At 34.0% G+C, this 20,122-nt stretch overlaps 4 protein-coding genes across 7 annotated transcripts; 3 read left to right on the top strand and 1 right to left on the bottom strand.

The window, feature by feature from the left end:
- The first annotated feature begins 644 nt into the window (after nucleotides 1–644).
- On the top strand, nucleotides 645–10,940 carry LOC140978030 (mitotic checkpoint serine/threonine-protein kinase BUB1-like). 4 transcript variants are annotated; one of them, XM_073442783.1, is made up of 14 exons: nucleotides 645–812; nucleotides 902–1,052; nucleotides 1,541–1,698; nucleotides 1,815–1,905; nucleotides 2,442–2,552; nucleotides 2,635–2,722; nucleotides 7,729–7,832; nucleotides 7,916–7,987; nucleotides 8,066–8,155; nucleotides 8,231–8,388; nucleotides 9,311–9,371; nucleotides 9,447–9,581; nucleotides 9,670–9,791; nucleotides 10,542–10,940. In XM_073442783.1, exons 1-14 carry the CDS (start codon nucleotides 742–744, stop codon nucleotides 10,729–10,731), a joined length of 1,602 nt encoding a protein of 533 aa, XP_073298884.1. In that variant the 5' UTR covers nucleotides 645–741; the 3' UTR covers nucleotides 10,732–10,940. The 4 variants fall into 4 exon arrangements, with proteins under 4 accessions (XP_073298884.1, XP_073298876.1, XP_073298868.1 ...); XM_073442775.1 differs by having other exon boundaries at nucleotides 1,541–1,729; nucleotides 1,819–1,905; XM_073442767.1 differs by having other exon boundaries at nucleotides 1,541–1,735; nucleotides 1,819–1,905.
- LOC140978050 (uncharacterized) lies at nucleotides 2,731–6,366 on the bottom strand. The gene is made up of 3 exons (XM_073442806.1): nucleotides 4,389–6,366; nucleotides 4,179–4,297; nucleotides 2,731–4,075 (listed from the first exon to the last, which is right to left on the bottom strand). The coding sequence occupies exons 1-3, from the start codon at nucleotides 4,408–4,410 to the stop codon at nucleotides 3,590–3,592; spliced, it is 627 nt and encodes a 208-aa protein (XP_073298907.1). The 5' UTR covers nucleotides 4,411–6,366; the 3' UTR covers nucleotides 2,731–3,589.
- Nucleotides 10,941–13,076: 2,136 nt separating the features above from the next.
- Nucleotides 13,077–16,909, top strand: LOC140978025 (mitotic checkpoint serine/threonine-protein kinase BUB1-like). The gene is made up of 9 exons (XM_073442756.1): nucleotides 13,077–13,149; nucleotides 13,698–13,801; nucleotides 13,885–13,956; nucleotides 14,035–14,124; nucleotides 14,200–14,357; nucleotides 15,280–15,340; nucleotides 15,416–15,550; nucleotides 15,639–15,760; nucleotides 16,511–16,909. The coding sequence occupies exons 1-9, from the start codon at nucleotides 13,092–13,094 to the stop codon at nucleotides 16,698–16,700; spliced, it is 990 nt and encodes a 329-aa protein (XP_073298857.1). The 5' UTR covers nucleotides 13,077–13,091; the 3' UTR covers nucleotides 16,701–16,909.
- A 1,125-nt stretch (nucleotides 16,910–18,034) lies between these two features.
- Nucleotides 18,035–20,032, top strand: LOC140978020 (ADP,ATP carrier protein, mitochondrial-like). Its single transcript, XM_073442745.1, has 4 exons — nucleotides 18,035–18,195; nucleotides 18,339–18,707; nucleotides 19,076–19,447; nucleotides 19,557–20,032. The coding sequence occupies exons 2-4, from the start codon at nucleotides 18,372–18,374 to the stop codon at nucleotides 19,854–19,856; spliced, it is 1,008 nt and encodes a 335-aa protein (XP_073298846.1). The 5' UTR covers nucleotides 18,035–18,195; nucleotides 18,339–18,371; the 3' UTR covers nucleotides 19,857–20,032.
- Nucleotides 20,033–20,122: the final 90 nt, after the last annotated feature.

Below are 20,122 nucleotides of genomic sequence, written 5' to 3'. Positions count from 1 at the left end.
GAATTATTAATACATATATATATCAATCAAGAAATTATATACTCAAATATAATTATATTTTAAAAATACTTATAAATATATAATAAATGATAACATACTACTTAATAAAACTTGAGACCCTTAAACTGACTAAATTTTATTTGGTTTGGTAAAATTTTATTTAAAATTATAATTATATCCTCATTTATCTATATTTTTGAATTCAATAGTATTTTTAATTATATTTTTTAATTTTTAGATAGTTTGTCATTTTTTTTAAAAAAGAAAATTTATTGATTAAAAAATAATAAAAATTTTCATGTTTATTTAAATATTTTAACAATATAAATACACAACTATGCAAAATAGAATTAGTTTATATTATGGTAGTTAGTAAAACTAAAAGCAAAAACTTGTGTGAGACGGTCTCACAGATTGTATTTTGAAAGACGAATCTCTTATTTGTGTCATCCATTGAAAAGTATTACTTTTTATGCTAAGAATATTACTTTTTATTGTGAATATCGGTAGGGTTGACTCATCTCACAAATAAAGATTCGTGAGACCGTCTCACAAGAGACTTACTCAAAATAAATAACCTTTTCTATAATAAAATAAAATAGTAAGATATTAAACTAACAACCCCAAAAAAGAACATTAAATTCGATAACCTTGATTCCCGCCGCTTCAGATTTCGAAAAACAAAGCAGCCATCTCCTCTCCTCACCTTCGAATTACAGAAGGAAAACTGAGCAATCGGACATGGCTGTCATTTCACCGAATCCGACGGTCGCATCCACCGACGATGGGGATCCGCTCTTACCTTGGCTCCGGTGACTCTCCAACCTTTACTTGCATACACAATTTACATTCTCGTACAACATTGATTCATTCTCCTCAATTACTACCTTTTATTCTTCAGTTCCATCTATGAAGCAGCGCAAACTGTAGATTCAGTTCACGAGGGCGATTCCAAGAGCTTTGATGAGCTTTTATTGAACTGTATAGATGCTTTCAAATCCGATCCGCGGTACCGAGACGACGTCAGATTTCTCAAGATTTGGTTTCTATACGTAATATTTACTCAATCCGATTCATCAGTTTGAGTGTCATGTTCACGAGCTCTCAACATATGTTATGATTTTTAGTCTAATTTGGTCTGCAATTGCTAATTCGAGATTTTGCTCTTGACTATTTTCTATATTATGCGTTTCAATTTGCTTTGCTTTGTTATCGTGATCTTGATATAATTTTAATTTCTTTTGAAAGTGCAGGATTTCCCATGGTTTAAGTTCACGATTTTTGTGTTTATGTTTGTGTTCTTATCAACATTTTTCTTTGCTGTTGAATTTACCATATCGTTCATGATTTTGCAAATCAGTTTTTGAAATGCTTCTATGATAACCATGTTACTTTTAAATTCCTGTTTCTATGGATTACATTGGTTTTTTGTTATCTTTTTATTTTGAAATTATATGTTTTAAATTTGAATATATGATCTTGTAATTCCTAATTTGTGGGTTAAATTTTATGTTTTTGTGCATTTTTGTATCAATGCTAGATGGATGGTAGGTCTGACTATGAACGAGTTTTTGGTGAAATGGAGGAGAACAAGATCTGTATCCATAAAGCTATGCTTTATGAATCATTTGCATTGTTTCTAGAACTTAAAGGCAGGTTTATTGATGCTTCTATGGTTTATCACCTTGGCATCTCAAGGTTCTTCGAGCTCCCTTTTCTACAGTCACATGTACATGTATATATTTTGTGAATTTGAGTGAAAGAATTTTTAAATAAAATTATTGTCACCGAGAATCGGGATGTATTTGTGTCAGGAAGGCAGAGCCATTGAGGAGGTTAAAGAAAGCACAGGTGTTGTTTCTGGAGAGAATTTCGGAAATAGTAACAAATGGTTCATTTCAAAAGGTATGCTCCAAGTTAGTTCATGTAATTGTGTCTATTGTATAGAAAAGTAGCGACAGAAAACAAGTTTCCTAACAACTAACATAGTGCTATTGTTTTGTGGTTGTAGTTTCTATAGAATATGATTAAAGATTGATCGTCTTTGATATATTATACTTGTCCTAAAGAGTAATAATAAAGTTAAATTAGCGTAACAGTCACCGACCTTTTTAAGATAAATTAGCATTACAGTCAGTGACTGTTTTATCATCTATTGGATAAGTATGCTACTTACAATGTGTGATACACTTCCTTAATTAAACATGGGGACTAGTCATATAAATTCTTGATCCAACTGAAAACTTAAGAGTTATAGGACACAACTTGGTGATTAATTCTAATTATCATCTATTGCCTCCTTCATTGCTGCATATGTGTGTAATTATTGAGAAGTCACAATTAATCACACAACATTTATCCTTTTGATGAATGATTCAATAAGAATCTGGTTTTCTGAATGAACAAAATGCGATTCAGGCGACTTTATAATTTGTTTGTAGGCTAAAAATGGGGACACTCGTGATGTTGAAGAAAATTTTGTTAATCCTTGGTCAGTGGCAACCATAAAAAACCTATTGAAGGATCTGCATTCACAAGTCGTACAGTATGAGGTGAGACACTTAGGTCAGTAGTTCTATTCGAGTTTTGCCATTTTCTGTTATAGACAAAAGGAAGCAACAGACATTATTTCAGGGATACCATCCAAGTAACAGACCATATCCTGGAAAAGTGGCATTATCCTCGCTTCTGAAATCAGGCAGGAACAAATCCATTGATATTGGTAAACAAATCATCTTGGGTACTTGCACACATTAATTTATAATTCTTCTACTATCATGTGACGACATCAAAGACTAGCCTGCAAGAAACTTAGTATCTGTGAATTGCACACACACATATTAAATCTTTTGTTTATCTTAACCATGTGGAGACTAATTTGCTCCCCTTGGACTCTCGACATTCATTGTTCAAGAATTGATCTCTGGTTAGTTCTAAACAACGATATTGTTCAATCTATAAGTTCTAAAACAAATAATTCATGCCCATTTGATTCTAGTAGGAGGGGTGGCTTATATAATCTCAATGCATCGCACTCCATTATTTTCTACAGCTAAATGCTTATCTTAAATTTATATTGACATCCATAAGAAGATCATTGTTATTTGTATTGAAATTGATTCCTTGTCATATCTTATTTTAAAATACTGTTTTTCAATGTAATTATATTTTTAAGATGAAGGATTTGATAATTTAGATCCAGAAAAAGGGATAGATTCCTTGTAAAATTTTTTTTTTTTTTTTTACATAAGTTACTTTTAAATACTTTTTGTTGTGATGGTGGTAGGGGGAAAATATCTGCACCGGGTATGCTTTACCCCATAGTTGTCGATCGTGCGTAGCGCCCAGTAACGCAAAGGTTACCTGTGGCTATATCACATAGTGAATAGCGTAGCGAAAGTTATTTGAAAGTAAAATGTCACAAGTATATAAATATATAATATATAGCATATAATATATTCAATTCAACAGTTCATGCTTAAATGACAAATATATAAGTTCAAACCATATAAAACCTCAATTCTAAAACTAGAAAAACATAATATAAAATTCATCTTCATCTTCTTCATCAAGATCGAGACTATCTTCTTCATTTGAAATTTTTATAACGCTCGGCATTATTTTCTTCATTTTCTTCATCAAAGTCGAATTTATCCTCTTCATCTATAAGATTAAGTGTAGTAGATGTTTCTATTGGCCTTTTCTCTCTAGACTTAGATGTGGCTGCCTTCGAGCTTCCTGTAGGTGTAGACGTGGTCGCCTTTAAGGCTCGTGTAGATGTAAGGGTCGCATTCGGGGCCCTTTTGGATTTCTTCAATGTATAAGGAGTTTCATCTACTCCAACAACATCTGCAACATCTTGCCAAGTCAAATAATCACCATCATGAGCAAAGTCAGGCTCTTCATCCTCCAGTCTCCCTACCAACCATTCATTGTTATCATCTAATTCACTCAATATGATAGGATCGATGGTATCACGACTATCGTATCTACGTCTCAGAGCTATGCTATAATTAATGAACACCAAATCATTCAGGAGTTTTTGCTCCAATCTATTCATTTTCTTGTAATGAAGCTGCATTTATTTATATAAGTTTATCAAGGCATGAGGCACGAGAATGAATTCTTAAAACTTCACAGTAATAGAAAATAAAAATTGTAATATTATAAAGGCTTACATGTTCAAACGCACTCCAATTGCGCTCACAACCATAAGAGCTACAATTGAGACTGAGTATTTTCTGGGCGAGTCTTTGCAACTTTGTTGTCGAAACTCCATATGAGTTCCACCATGCAGCTAGTTAATAACAATAGTTATATTAATATTTCTCACTGAATTTATTTCAAAAAAATAAGGAAAAACTTGTCCTTTAAACATATTTTCATACCTGGTGATACAACTTTTCTCATTTCGAACTTCCTTCCCAAAAAGACCTTCAACTTGTTTGTATTTTAACAACAATGTATGTATTTTTCATTCTGCCTCAGGATCATCAGTCAACCTACTGATTGCATTGTACAACCCCGTATCTACTTCCTCATCTTGTTCTATCTCAAGATTTGAGTAAAAGAACTCAGGGTTCAAGAAATAACTCGTTGCATGCAAGTTTTGATGGAGCTGCAACTGCCACTTATTGTCAATTATCTCAATAACATCTTTGTACATATCTTCATTATTTTCAAAGACTTTTGCTATTTTCTCCTTAGCCCTATCCATTGCCTCGTATATATAACCCATGACAGACTTCTTCTCCTTATCCACCAACCGAAGTACGTCCAATAATGGGCCACCAACTTTCATAGCATAAATGATAGAATACCAAAACGATGGCACCAATATAATTTTCTCTGCTTGTTTACCAGTCTGTTCCTTTGCGAATTTTCTTTTACTTCAATTTTCTGAAGTAAACATCTTTCTCAAATTTTGCTTATACTGCTGAAAGATTTTCATAATCAAGAAAGCAGTGGCAAAACGAGTTTTAGCTGACTTAATAAAATCTCTTTGGTCGGTGAACTCTCTCATCATGTTCAACAACATGGTTCGGTTGTAAATATATCCGTTAACACTGACTTCCCGCTCAAGTGCCCTCTTTGAATCCGGCATTTTGAATATGTCATCAAACATCAAATCCAAACAATGTACCGCACACGGGGCCCAATACAAGTTTGGATATTTCTCCATTAACTTCTTTCCCGTAAAGAACAAGAGCATAATATGTTAGTTAATCAAACTAATTAATGAAAGTTAAAAGATGTTGTAACTTATTATGTTAGATTTTCTCACAGGCATAAACATTATTTGATACACTGTCGGTGACCACTTGAACGATATTATTCACCCCGACTTTTTGCACAAACTTGTTAAGCCACTCAAACATCTTTTCACCAGTATGAGAGTAGCTAGATGCATCAACTGATTCAATAAACATGTTGCCTTTTGGGTTATTCACCAAGAAATTGATAAGTGATCTCCGCTTTCTATCTCTCCACCCATCACCTATTAAAGTACAATCATTCTTCGTCATCTCCTCTTCATTTTGTTTCAAAATCAGCTTTGTGTGGTTGCTCCTTTAAAAGTGGTTCTCTCACCTCATGGTAACTAGTGGTTTCATCCCAGGACCATATTGTCCAATTGCTTCGATCATTGGCTTGAAGTTTTCATATTTGACCGCATTGAATGAGATCCCTATAACATACATCTACCTTGCAAATTTTGAATTGCATCAGACCTCGGTTTTTGAACTTCATTAAATTGGGGTGCTTTACCACCTTGATTATTGGCGTCTAGCTGAAAGAAAGTATTTATAGGACCCAATTGCCGTGGTTTTTTGGGCTGTAATATTGACGAATTGACCAAGGAAGAAATAGACGTCGACCGATTTCCACGAGAGGGATCCCCGTGTGAATCGATATCATCTCCTTGCTCTTTTATGTCAAAAACATCATCAAAGTGAGGTATGAAATTCATGACAGGTTTTTGAACTAACTTTTCTTCAAAATGATCTTTGCTCTTCTGTGTAAAAAACATCATCAAAGTGAGGTATGAAATCCATGACAATTTTTTGGGCTAACTTTTCTTCGAAGTGATATTTCATTTCTTGCTTAACACATGTTTGGGCTTTTGGTCAAGATTTTTTATTTTTAAATTCTCCAACAAGATATTGTTTGAGCCTTGTTATCCTACCCTTTGTAACTTTTTGGCAAAAGTTACATAATATCCCATCAGCAATCTTGTCTAGGTTGACCATCCTCCCATAGTTCCATCCAATAGCTTTCTTCCTTATATCTTCTTATAAGTTTTCCATCTTTTAAACTCTGAAAAGTAAGGAAAAACTTTTCATTGTAAGTATTGAAATATCTTAAAATTAAGAAAAGTAAAATCTGAAAATTAATAATAGTTTTTACATCTGAAATAAGAAAAGTAAAATTTGAAAATTATTAAAAAACCTTTAATAGAATAATTAAAATCTGAAAATTATTGTAAATGCAGAAAAATAAATTATTGTAAAATTTGAAAATTATTTAAAGTTTTTTCATTGAAATATCATACAAGACACAAAATGAAGCAAGAAATGTAGAAAAATATAATTTCAAGGAAAAACCTAAGCCCATGCCAAAAAACCCAAAATCAAAAAAAAAAAAGAAGAAAGAAATAAAGAAAAGAAAAAGAACAGAAAGCAGAATATTACCGGCGGTGACGTGAAGTGAGTACTAAGTACGGCGGTCGACAGCCCAAAGTCCGGCGAGCCACAAGCAACAGAAGAGGAGAAGCAATGTTGAATTGTAGAGTTTGTGTTAGGGTTGATTGGGTGAAGCTGAGAAGATTGAAACAGAAGAGGAGAAGCAACATTGAATTGAAATAGAGTTGGTCCTAAAAATTGTGCAAAATGAGCCTACAAAACATGCGTTACTTTAAAAAAATGTTATGTAGCTTTGCTTTACGCTATCATCTCAAACGTTATCACGATGATAGCGACGATAGAGCTCGCTACTTCAAAGTTCAGTGCGTGTAGCGCCCCGCCACGGGGCTTCGCTACGCTACGCGCAATACGCTCATTCTTGACAACTATGCTTTACACGGTGTAGCATCCACCATTCATTTGGTGTGAGGCCCCACGTCAAATGAATGGTTATTCCCCACCGAGTGAAGCACACTTGATGGACTTTATAATTTCCCGTGGTAGGGCTCTCCTGTTCAATAATCTTAAATAAAAATTCAAGGGAATGGGGCATGACTGCTGTCTTCGTAAAAGTAGGAAATAGAAGGTTTCTACTCCTTTACATGTGGGAGCTGAGCTCTAGGCTCTAGCCACCATGTAAGTGTTGTATACATCCTTTTGGCTTTAAGCAATATTTCTTTCAGGTTACTTAAGTTTGAAGGTAATGCGGTCCGGGGTCGAACAGGACTGAATTTGCTCCCAATAAATCTAATAAACCAAAATTTAGATATAGCGGTCAACAACTTACAAACTTCAGTCTCCTTAGAAAGCATCTACCAAAAGACCTCTATAAAACCAATTTAAGACGGCTTAAGAACCTGTTATCTGCCAATCCCTTAGTCTTTGCTTGATTGTGTTCCTGAACATCATCAGTATGAGTACTCTAATTTTAAGGCAAACGGGTGTGAATGTCAAGTACTAGTAAATTTCCTTTTGTTATTATTACCATCATACTAGGCTTGAGGCTGTCTGCTCGACTTCTGAGTATTTTGGATTTATAATGCTTAAGGTGGAAACAAGTACGAGATCAAAGGCTGTGCAGGTCAGGGTGGATTTGCTCAGGTGTTTAAAGCATATGTCGACAGCAACCCTGATGATGTTGTTGCCCTTAAAGTAATTATACATCTTTTTTCACCTTTTACGAAATTAGAGTTCACTGTAAGATATTATTGATTCCGGACCTTCCAATCTGACAGATACAAAAACCGCCCTTTCCTTGGGAATTTTACATGTACCGGCAACTTGATATGCGGATTTCAGAAAAAGAGGTAAATGAACGTCTTGACAAAAAATCTACATGTAATCTATTTCATAAAGTTGTTTCTCATTATAGCTCATTTTTTCAGAGGATCAGTTTTGGCTTTGCTCATAGATTGCACCTCTATTCTGACTACAGCGTTCTGGTCTCTGATTATTTGTCTCATGGCACGCTTCAGGTTGACATACGTTTATTCATCAGGTTCACGTTGTAAAGCTTTTCCCCTTAGACCGTTCATGTTAAAATTCTGCAGGATGCCATAAATTCTAATGCCGTCATAGGGGGGTCTATGGAAGAAGTGTTATGCATTTATTATACCATAGAAATGCTTCAAATTCTTGAAACACTGCATGATGCTAAAATTATCCATGGTGACTTTAAACCTGACAATCTGCTCATCCGGTATTCCAGGTAATTCAACATGTTGAATTGCCAACAGGAGGCATTTTATCATTTTATGATTAGAAGCCCTGGGCTTCGAAGACTTGATTTACTTATGTCCTTTTGCTTGATTTCATGGCACGATTTTACCCAATTATCATAGGTGTTAGTATTTTCTTCTCAAGACAGATGTGTAGTTACTTCTAATCTACTTACCTGAAACATGAGTATCTAAGCAGTATATCTTCCTGTTCTTCTGGACATCTTCAACCTCTATTACCCCTTTCTATGTTAAGCTTGTTAGACTGTAGATATAACAGTACTTGTGTATATAATGGAAGACCAACAAAGTGAAGCTTTTTGTGTTTGGAATAAATGTAAGCATTTAACTATCTTACATTTGTAAAAATGCTATCTTCAAAACTGGGAATTAATTATAGCACCTTATCAATGTTGTTTTCCCTTTTTAAAAACATAGCTTGTCAATGTATATCACATCCGTTAAGACTCCATTGTGAAATAGTGTGAAGATTATAGTGGCGTAATTCCTGAATTTTCCTCCAAAAACCTCCTTTTTTGATCTGAATCTCCCGCTAAATTATGTTCCATAAATCAAATTGAATCTCTATTGCCCAGGGCCACACTCCCAACCTAGTACTAGAAGTTGAAATTGTGTAAAACAAAGAAGTAAACATTTCCGATCTCATGAAACCAGTTGCCGAATGATGTGATTCTGTTTTCCTTTTTCCCAATCTCCAAAATATAGATCACATCTCTGTTTGGTAAAACCTTTTCCTGAAGTGCGAAAGAGAGTTACCCTCCCTTAACTTCTTCTTGTCATTGTAGAGCTTTGTTTGCGTTATATTATATTCTTAAGTAGTTGCACAGTTACACTTCATTGTCCTTCTTGAGAGTTTAGTCAAATTCATAACTTTGCATAACTCAATGCTAGGGTTGATCCAACCGAAAATGAAAATGATTTCCGCAAACGTACTGGATCTTGGCGTGATCAGGTAATTTCCAAATGCCTTATGTGCATGGTTATTCAGTTGATATTGCTACATTACAAGTCAGGTTATATCCATCAGGGTCTATGCCTTGTCGACTGGGGAAGAGGAATCGATTTAGATCTCTTTCCGCAAGGCACCAAGTTTGTTGGAGATAGTCGAACTTCTGGCTTTCGCTGCCTTGAGATGCAAGAAAACAAGCCTTGGAATTTTCAGGTACATTTTACGTAATCAATCATTATGAATAGTCCTTATCAACACTGATATATAACTTGACTGTTCCTTTTTCGGCATTTGAGATCAGGTGGACTTGTATGGAATGTGTGTTGTCGTTCACTTGATGCTTCACAATACATATATGGAAATTGAAAAAAGATACTCCTCTGACGGAAACTGCTTTTACCAACCTAAATCACACTACAAAAGGTTTGTCCCATCTTTCAAAATCTTTAGATAATATTGTCATGGAGTATGAACAATCCACTAATGGCAGGATTCTAGATGGGATTGATGATGCTAAAGGCATCAGATTTGTAGTCCTATAAATCCTTACAAACTTTTCCCCAAGTCAACGTGAGACAGAGCTATCAGAATCGCTAATCTTCAGAACATGATGCACTCATTGCAATCTAATATATTAGGATCCAATAAATCTATACATGTAGCACTATATCTTTTAAGTTCAAATTGCAGTTCTCATGAAAACAACACTTTTTCTTGGGTAATAACTTGTTGTTCCCACCAATGACCAGTTCTACTATCCATTTGTAGCTGTATGGACCCATTAATGAGATCCTCCAACTAACTGAACTTCGCAAACATCCAATTCGTTTCCATTTTCGCTTAGCGAATTGACAATTAATTTACTAAAATTCTTATTTATAATCTGATGCGGGACATGATTATCACAATGACTATCACATTCTCTTTGGGCTATCATACCATTTATCATGCGCCAGGGTTCACAAACGTGTTATACGTAAATATCACACCAAAACCTGCCAAATATGGCTCATTTTGTATATAGATTCTTTAGTCAAAACTCAGAGTTCATAACTAGTTCAAATTATTTATTTGCTTTAAAATAGAATTTTACAAAATAAGTTTCCCTTGCGTTCAAAGTTTGAACAAGTTTTGATCCATCTAATTTATAGTCTTCAAATTTTTGTATTTCAGATATTGGAACATCCAACTCTGGAAAGATTTGTTTTCGAAGTTACTTAACATGGATCCAGATGAAGATCACAAGATATTGTTGCGAGGTTTGAGGGAGTCATTCCAAGATTACATGTGCTCAGATCCAAAGCTAATTAAAAAGCTGAAGCAATTATTGGTAAAGCAAAGAGCATCCTTATGTTCTGCTTAAGGCATTAAACTTCTATCCTCAACACCTTTGTTGTAGTTAGTCGAGTCTTTGGTATAGCTAATATGGTTGTGTTAAGCAGTTATTATTAGTTACATGTTTTCCAAAGTTATGTTTTATTTTTTATAGAGTTCAAAATCTGTATCCAACCATTTAGTTCTTGATTCTTGAATTGCGCTTGTGAGCGATATTATTGATTAGTTTAAGTTGATGATAAATATAAAAATTTCATCACATCATCACATTTTCCTTCAAATGTAAGCCAATACCATAAGTTGTTATTCGCTTAATAGTCTTAAAAAAATATACGATGGGCTTAGATAATATATGAAAAATCTTACCGACCCTAGATTAGAGTAAAAAAAAGTTAAGTTCGTCGGATTAATCTATTCTGCCATGAAAAAATAGGCAAGTTAGATCATTATTTCCGTGTAAGTTTGATGGTTGGTCTAAATAGGTCAATTCGTTTGGGTAGCTTGCAGGGGTGGGTCAATTTTTTAATTTTTTTTATTATATTCTTTCAATGATTTATGTATAGTTAATGAGTTATGTATAGGCAAGTTAGATCATTATTTCCGTGTAATTTTTTTTATTAAATTCTTTCAATGATTTAAGTATAATTTAATTATATAATATAAATTAAATTATATATAATATGAATTAATATACGAACATTATTTAAATTGAAAAATATGAATACAAAATCCAAATATAATACAGATACAACTTCAAATATAATAAAAATACAACTTCAAACATTTGAATGACTATATTTATCCCACAAATGATCAATTAAAGTATTTCTTAGTGCGAAGCGAGCATTTTTGTACTAAATTATATTATCTATAAATCATTAAATCAAAGTATTCCTTAATTATTAATAATTAACATNGAAGTTTTCATATTTGACCGCATTGAATGAGATCCCTATAACATACATCTACCTTGCAAATTTTGAATTGCATCAGACCTCGGTTTTTGAACTTCATTAAATTGGGGTGCTTTACCACCTTGATTATTGGCGTCTAGCTGAAAGAAAGTATTTATAGGACCCAATTGCCGTGGTTTTTTGGGCTGTAATATTGACGAATTGACCAAGGAAGAAATAGACGTCGACCGATTTCCACGAGAGGGATCCCCGTGTGAATCGATATCATCTCCTTGCTCTTTTATGTCAAAAACATCATCAAAGTGAGGTATGAAATTCATGACAGGTTTTTGAACTAACTTTTCTTCAAAATGATCTTTGCTCTTCTGTGTAAAAAACATCATCAAAGTGAGGTATGAAATCCATGACAATTTTTTGGGCTAACTTTTCTTCGAAGTGATATTTCATTTCTTGCTTAACACATGTTTGGGCTTTTGGTCAAGATTTTTTATTTTTAAATTCTCCAACAAGATATTGTTTGAGCCTTGTTATCCTACCCTTTGTAACTTTTTGGCAAAAGTTACATAATATCCCATCAGCAATCTTGTCTAGGTTGACCATCCTCCCATAGTTCCATCCAATAGCTTTCTTCCTTATATCTTCTTATAAGTTTTCCATCTTTTAAACTCTGAAAAGTAAGGAAAAACTTTTCATTGTAAGTATTGAAATATCTTAAAATTAAGAAAAGTAAAATCTGAAAATTAATAATAGTTTTTACATCTGAAATAAGAAAAGTAAAATTTGAAAATTATTAAAAAACCTTTAATAGAATAATTAAAATCTGAAAATTATTGTAAATGCAGAAAAATAAATTATTGTAAAATTTGAAAATTATTTAAAGTTTTTTCATTGAAATATCATACAAGACACAAAATGAAGCAAGAAATGTAGAAAAATATAATTTCAAGGAAAAACCTAAGCCCATGCCAAAAAACCCAAAATCAAAAAAAAAAAAGAAGAAAGAAATAAAGAAAAGAAAAAGAACAGAAAGCAGAATATTACCGGCGGTGACGTGAAGTGAGTACTAAGTACGGCGGTCGACAGCCCAAAGTCCGGCGAGCCACAAGCAACAGAAGAGGAGAAGCAATGTTGAATTGTAGAGTTTGTGTTAGGGTTGATTGGGTGAAGCTGAGAAGATTGAAACAGAAGAGGAGAAGCAACATTGAATTGAAATAGAGTTGGTCCTAAAAATTGTGCAAAATGAGCCTACAAAACATGCGTTACTTTAAAAAAATGTTATGTAGCTTTGCTTTACGCTATCATCTCAAACGTTATCACGATGATAGCGACGATAGAGCTCGCTACTTCAAAGTTCAGTGCGTGTAGCGCCCCGCCACGGGGCTTCGCTACGCTACGCGCAATACGCTCATTCTTGACAACTATGCTTTACACGGTGTAGCATCCACCATTCATTTGGTGTGAGGCCCCACGTCAAATGAATGGTTATTCCCCACCGAGTGAAGCACACTTGATGGACTTTATAATTTCCCGTGGTAGGGCTCTCCTGTTCAATAATCTTAAATAAAAATTCAAGGGAATGGGGCATGACTGCTGTCTTCGTAAAAGTAGGAAATAGAAGGTTTCTACTCCTTTACATGTGGGAGCTGAGCTCTAGGCTCTAGCCACCATGTAAGTGTTGTATACATCCTTTTGGCTTTAAGCAATATTTCTTTCAGGTTACTTAAGTTTGAAGGTAATGCGGTCCGGGGTCGAACAGGACTGAATTTGCTCCCAATAAATCTAATAAACCAAAATTTAGATATAGCGGTCAACAACTTACAAACTTCAGTCTCCTTAGAAAGCATCTACCAAAAGACCTCTATAAAACCAATTTAAGACGGCTTAAGAACCTGTTATCTGCCAATCCCTTAGTCTTTGCTTGATTGTGTTCCTGAACATCATCAGTATGAGTACTCTAATTTTAAGGCAAACGGGTGTGAATGTCAAGTACTAGTAAATTTCCTTTTGTTATTATTACCATCATACTAGGCTTGAGGCTGTCTGCTCGACTTCTGAGTATTTTGGATTTATAATGCTTAAGGTGGAAACAAGTACGAGATCAAAGGCTGTGCAGGTCAGGGTGGATTTGCTCAGGTGTTTAAAGCATATGTCGACAGCAACCCTGATGATGTTGTTGCCCTTAAAGTAATTATACATCTTTTTTCACCTTTTACGAAATTAGAGTTCACTGTAAGATATTATTGATTCCGGACCTTCCAATCTGACAGATACAAAAACCGCCCTTTCCTTGGGAATTTTACATGTACCGGCAACTTGATATGCGGATTTCAGAAAAAGAGGTAAATGAACGTCTTGACAAAAAATCTACATGTAATCTATTTCATAAAGTTGTTTCTCATTATAGCTCATTTTTTCAGAGGATCAGTTTTGGCTTTGCTCATAGATTGCACCTCTATTCTGACTACAGCGTTCTGGTCTCTGATTATTTGTCTCATGGCACGCTTCAGGTTGACATACGTTTATTCATCAGGTTCACGTTGTAAAGCTTTTCCCCTTAGACCGTTCATGTTAAAATTCTGCAGGATGCCATAAATTCTAATGCCGTCATAGGGGGGTCTATGGAAGAAGTGTTATGCATTTATTATACCATAGAAATGCTTCAAATTCTTGAAACACTGCATGATGCTAAAATTATCCATGGTGACTTTAAACCTGACAATCTGCTCATCCGGTATTCCAGGTAATTCAACATGTTGAATTGCCAACAGGAGGCATTTTATCATTTTATGATTAGAAGCCCTGGGCTTCGAAGACTTGATTTACTTATGTCCTTTTGCTTGATTTCATGGCACGATTTTACCCAATTATCATAGGTGTTAGTATTTTCTTCTCAAGACAGATGTGTAGTTACTTCTAATCTACTTACCTGAAACATGAGTATCTAAGCAGTATATCTTCCTGTTCTTCTGGACATCTTCAACCTCTATTACCCCTTTCTATGTTAAGCTTGTTAGACTGTAGATATAACAGTACTTGTGTATATAATGGAAGACCAACAAAGTGAAGCTTTTTGTGTTTGGAATAAATGTAAGCATTTAACTATCTTACATTTGTAAAAATGCTATCTTCAAAACTGGGAATTAATTATAGCACCTTATCAATGTTGTTTTCCCTTTTTAAAAACATAGCTTGTCAATGTATATCACATCCGTTAAGACTCCATTGTGAAATAGTGTGAAGATTATAGTGGCGTAATTCCTGAATTTTCCTCCAAAAACCTCCTTTTTTGATCTGAATCTCCCGCTAAATTATGTTCCATAAATCAAATTGAATCTCTATTGCCCAGGGCCACACTCCCAACCTAGTACTAGAAGTTGAAATTGTGTAAAACAAAGAAGTAAACATTTCCGATCTCATGAAACCAGTTGCCGAATGATGTGATTCTGTTTTCCTTTTTCCCAATCTCCAAAATATAGATCACATCTCTGTTTGGTAAAACCTTTTCCTGAAGTGCGAAAGAGAGTTACCCTCCCTTAACTTCTTCTTGTCATTGTAGAGCTTTGTTTGCGTTATATTATATTCTTAAGTAGTTGCACAGTTACACTTCATTGTCCTTCTTGAGAGTTTAGTCAAATTCATAACTTTGCATAACTCAATGCTAGGGTTGATCCAACCGAAAATGAAAATGATTTCCGCAAACGTACTGGATCTTGGCGTGATCAGGTAATTTCCAAATGCCTTATGTGCATGGTTATTCAGTTGATATTGCTACATTACAAGTCAGGTTATATCCATCAGGGTCTATGCCTTGTCGACTGGGGAAGAGGAATCGATTTAGATCTCTTTCCGCAAGGCACCAAGTTTGTTGGAGATAGTCGAACTTCTGGCTTTCGCTGCCTTGAGATGCAAGAAAACAAGCCTTGGAATTTTCAGGTACATTTTACGTAATCAATCATTATGAATAGTCCTTATCAACACTGATATATAACTTGACTGTTCCTTTTTCGGCATTTGAGATCAGGTGGACTTGTATGGAATGTGTGTTGTCGTTCACTTGATGCTTCACAATACATATATGGAAATTGAAAAAAGATACTCCTCTGACGGAAACTGCTTTTACCAACCTAAATCACACTACAAAAGGTTTGTCCCATCTTTCAAAATCTTTAGATAATATTGTCATGGAGTATGAACAATCCACTAATGGCAGGATTCTAGATGGGATTGATGATGCTAAAGGCATCAGATTTGTAGTCCTATAAATCCTTACAAACTTTTCCCCAAGTCAACGTGAGACAGAGCTATCAGAATCGCTAATCTTCAGAACATGATGCACTCATTGCAATCTAATATATTAGGATCCAATAAATCTATACATGTAGCACTATATCTTTTAAGTTCAAATTGCAGTTCTCATGAAAACAACACTTTTTCTTGGGTAATAACTTGTTGTTCCCACCAATGACCAGTTCTACTATCCATTTGTAGCTGTATGGACCCATTAATGAGATCCTCCAACTAACTGAACTTCGCAAACATCCAATTCGTTTCCATTTTCGCTTAGCGAATTGACAATTAATTTACTAAAATTCTTATTTATAATCTGATGCGGGACATGATTATCACAATGACTATCACATTCTCTTTGGGCTATCATACCATTTATCATGCGCCAGGGTTCACAAACGTGTTATACGTAAATATCACACCAAAACCTGCCAAATATGGCTCATTTTGTATATAGATTCTTTAGTCAAAACTCAGAGTTCATAACTAGTTCAAATTATTTATTTGCTTTAAAATAGAATTTTACAAAATAAGTTTCCCTTGCGTTCAAAGTTTGAACAAGTTTTGATCCATCTAATTTATAGTCTTCAAATTTTTGTATTTCAGATATTGGAACATCCAACTCTGGAAAGATTTGTTTTCGAAGTTACTTAACATGGATCCAGATGAAGATCACAAGATATTGTTGCGAGGTTTGAGGGAGTCATTCCAAGATTACATGTGCTCAGATCCAAAGCTAATTAAAAAGCTGAAGCAATTATTGGTAAAGCAAAGAGCATCCTTATGTTCTGCTTAAGGCATTAAACTTCTATCCTCAACACCTTTGTTGTAGTTAGTCGAGTCTTTGGTATAGCTAATATGGTTGTGTTAAGCAGTTATTATTAGTTACATGTTTTCCAAAGTTATGTTTTATTTTTTATAGAGTTCAAAATCTGTATCCAACCATTTAGTTCTTGATTCTTGAATTGCGCTTGTGAGCGATATTATTGATTAGTTTAAGTTGATGATAAATATAAAAATTTCATCACATCATCACATTTTCCTTCAAATGTAAGCCAATACCATAAGTTGTTATTCGCTTAATAGTCTTAAAAAAATATACGATGGGCTTAGATAATATATGAAAAATCTTACCGACCCTAGATTAGAGTAAAAAAAAGTTAAGTTCGTCGGATTAATCTATTCTGCCATGAAAAAATAGGCAAGTTAGATCATTATTTCCGTGTAAGTTTGATGGTTGGTCTAAATAGGTCAATTCGTTTGGGTAGCTTGCAGGGGTGGGTCAATTTTTTAATTTTTTTTATTATATTCTTTCAATGATTTATGTATAGTTAATGAGTTATGTATAGGCAAGTTAGATCATTATTTCCGTGTAATTTTTTTTATTAAATTCTTTCAATGATTTAAGTATAATTTAATTATATAATATAAATTAAATTATATATAATATGAATTAATATACGAACATTATTTAAATTGAAAAATATGAATACAAAATCCAAATATAATACAGATACAACTTCAAATATAATAAAAATACAACTTCAAACATTTGAATGACTATATTTATCCCACAAATGATCAATTAAAGTATTTCTTAGTGCGAAGCGAGCATTTTTGTACTAAATTATATTATCTATAAATCATTAAATCAAAGTATTCCTTAATTATTAATAATTAACATAAATCAATAAATAAATATTTAAAAAATAAATAATTATTATTTTAATTTTTATGTTTAGATATCTCATTATTAAAATAATAAAATAAATATTTTATTATTATTTAAATAATATTTACATTTAAAAATAAATAATAAACTTAATACATATCTATAATAATTAAAACAAAATGAAGAAACCAAATAGGAAGGTGAGCAGGTTTATTCTAGAAAAATGAAGAAACCAAATAGGAAATGACAAACTCAACGCAGGCGGAGTGTTCGTGTCCAATTAGGAATCCTCATGATATCAAATTTGACTTGTATTTTCCAGTTTAGTTGGGGTACAATATTATACTACATCATATTAAAACATTATTCAAATTTAAATGTTAAGATTTGCATTATTATTATAAAATAATTGCACAGCTGTCCTTGTAAAATAGCGCAAGATTTCATTCTCCCACTTTCAACTTAACTCGTCGATAGATATGAATTGTGGGTTGAGAAAATTCAACGGAAAATTCAAATCGGCGGCTAAGAAAAGTATTGCAATTCGAATTGACTGGTTTATATTATATATATTGATAAATACTCACTCAGCTTAAGGATTCGTCAATTAACGAATCAGGTACCCGAATATCCTCTCTTGTTCGTCTTACATTCATTGAAGTAAATTTTAAGAAAATTCATTGTTTTTGTTTGATCCTATGTCATGTAGATAATATAGTTTGTTTGCTTTTTCTAACCTGTTCTAATTGTTTTTGTTTCTAGGATCTTGTCAGGTTAGCATAATAAGTAGCAAACATGGTGGATCGTACGCTATATCCATCTGTAGTTCAAAAGGTACATGCTCAATCTTTTCTTATACGGGCTCCAGCGGAGAAAGATAAGGGGTTAGCCACTTTTATGACGGAGTTTTTAATGGGAGGTGTGTCTGGTGCTGTATCGAAAACCGTGGCTGCTCCGATTGAGAGAGTGAAACTGCTAATTCAGAATCAAGATGAGATGATCAAAGCTGGGAGGCTGTCTGAACCATACAAGGGAATTTCGGACTGCTTCGCAAGAAATATCAGGAATGAAGGTGTCCTTTCTCTTTGGAGAGGCAATAATACTAATGTGATCAGATACTTTCCCACACAGGTTAATATATTGACAAAGTCACGGCTTTCCTATCGCTCTCTTAAATATCTGCTTCATGTTTTATCTTCATAGATACAATCTTCGTGGAATCTTAGAGCATTAGAATATGACCGAATACTTGTTGTTATACCAGAAGTTAATAATTTTCTGCATTAATTAACCAAAACACCTGGCCCTGGGTTGGAGCAGGGACTGGACGCGTGTAATATTAATTGTAGGATCAAGTGATGCCGCAATTCCAAGAACCTGAGTACTGTAACCCTTGTTTCTCAGTTGTTTCTTGTGAAGTTTATTAATAATTTTATATGTTTTCTCAATATTGATCCGAAAAACATCAACTATATCTCTAGTTTCGTGTGTATCTGCAGGCCCTTAACTTCGCTTTCAAAGATCACTTCAAGAGACTGATTAACTTCAATAAAGACAAGGACGGTTATTGGAAGTGGTTTGCAGGGAACGTGGCATCGGGTAGTGCTGCTGGTTCGACATCCCTCCTCTTTGTGTACTCCCTTGATTATGCCCGAACAAGGTTGACAAACGATGCCAAGGCTGTCAAAACAGGTGGTGAAAGGCAGTTCAATGGCTTGATTGATGTTTACAGGAAAACGCTTCAATCGGATGGCATTGTTGGACTATATCGCGGATTTAACATCTCTTGCGTTGGAATTGTAGTTTATCGTGGTCTTTACTTTGGCCTTTATGACTCTTTAAAGCCTGTTGTTCTTGTTGGCTCGTTGCAGGTTAGAAGACTTCAATAGTTCAATTATTCTCATTTTTTTAGCATGCATCACATTTTGTTTTTTGAGTTAAAATGTCTTGAAACTGGATTTTGTATTCTAATATCTACAGGATAGTTTCTTGGCAAGTTTCTTGCTGGGATGGGCTGTGACAAATGGTGCTGGTTTAGCAGCTTACCCAATCGATACGGTTCGTAGAAGGATGATGATGACTTCTGGGGAAGCTGTCAAATATAAGAGCTCCATTGATGCTTTCTCCCAGATCATCAAGAAAGAAGGACCTAAGTCCCTATTTAAGGGGGCTGGAGCTAACATCCTACGAGCTATTGCTGGTGCTGGTGTGCTATCTGGTTACGACAGATTGCAGCTCCTTGCCTTTGGCAAGAAATATGGTTCTGGTGGCGGTGCTTAGCACATTAATTAAAAATGTCGACAACTATGTTACATTCATTTTTTGTCCCCTTGTTAATGATTTTTGTAACAGTAGTAAAATACATGTGCGAAAGAGTTTGATGTCATTGTAATATTTGTTCCAAATACTATGAAAAATTAATAAATAATTCGCTATAAAATTCAAAATAGTTGAATATTTCAATACAAAAACTTTATCGCCATAATTTTTAAACCTTTACTTTTAACATTTTTTAATTACCACTCAATTTGATTTATTCCTTTATA

The sequence above is a fragment of the Primulina huaijiensis genome, chromosome 1, assembly GCF_012295235.1.
Source record: "Primulina huaijiensis isolate GDHJ02 chromosome 1, ASM1229523v2, whole genome shotgun sequence".
Lineage (NCBI taxonomy): Eukaryota > Viridiplantae > Streptophyta > Magnoliopsida > Lamiales > Gesneriaceae > Primulina > Primulina huaijiensis.
This window is presented reverse-complemented; position numbering and strand designations above follow the sequence as displayed.

Coding starts and splice junctions, on each gene's coding strand:
- LOC140978030 (XM_073442767.1), top strand. CDS start 742: ATGGCTGTCATTTCACCGAATCCGACGGTCGCATCCACCGACGATGGG. Junction 2,553..2,634: donor CACAAGTCGTACAGTATGAG/GTGAGACACTTA, acceptor ACATTATTTCAG/GGATACCATCCAAGTAACAG. Junction 7,988..8,065: donor TGCGGATTTCAGAAAAAGAG/GTAAATGAACGT, acceptor TCATTTTTTCAG/AGGATCAGTTTTGGCTTTGC.
- LOC140978050 (XM_073442806.1), bottom strand. CDS start 4,410: ATGAGAAAAGTTGTATCACCAG. Junction 4,298..4,388: donor GAGAAAAGTTGTATCACCAG/GTATGAAAATAT, acceptor GTTATTAACTAG/CTGCATGGTGGAACTCATAT. Junction 4,076..4,178: donor ATTGGAGTGCGTTTGAACAT/GTAAGCCTTTAT, acceptor AAATAAATGCAG/CTTCATTACAAGAAAATGAA.
- LOC140978025 (XM_073442756.1), top strand. CDS start 13,092: ATGAATGGTTATTCCCCACCGAGTGAAGCACACTTGATGGACTTTATA. Junction 13,957..14,034: donor TGCGGATTTCAGAAAAAGAG/GTAAATGAACGT, acceptor TCATTTTTTCAG/AGGATCAGTTTTGGCTTTGC. Junction 15,761..16,510: donor CCTAAATCACACTACAAAAG/GTTTGTCCCATC, acceptor TTTGTATTTCAG/ATATTGGAACATCCAACTCT.
- LOC140978020 (XM_073442745.1), top strand. CDS start 18,372: ATGGTGGATCGTACGCTATATCCATCTGTAGTTCAAAAGGTACATGCT. Junction 18,708..19,075: donor TCAGATACTTTCCCACACAG/GTTAATATATTG, acceptor GTGTATCTGCAG/GCCCTTAACTTCGCTTTCAA. Junction 19,448..19,556: donor TTCTTGTTGGCTCGTTGCAG/GTTAGAAGACTT, acceptor TAATATCTACAG/GATAGTTTCTTGGCAAGTTT.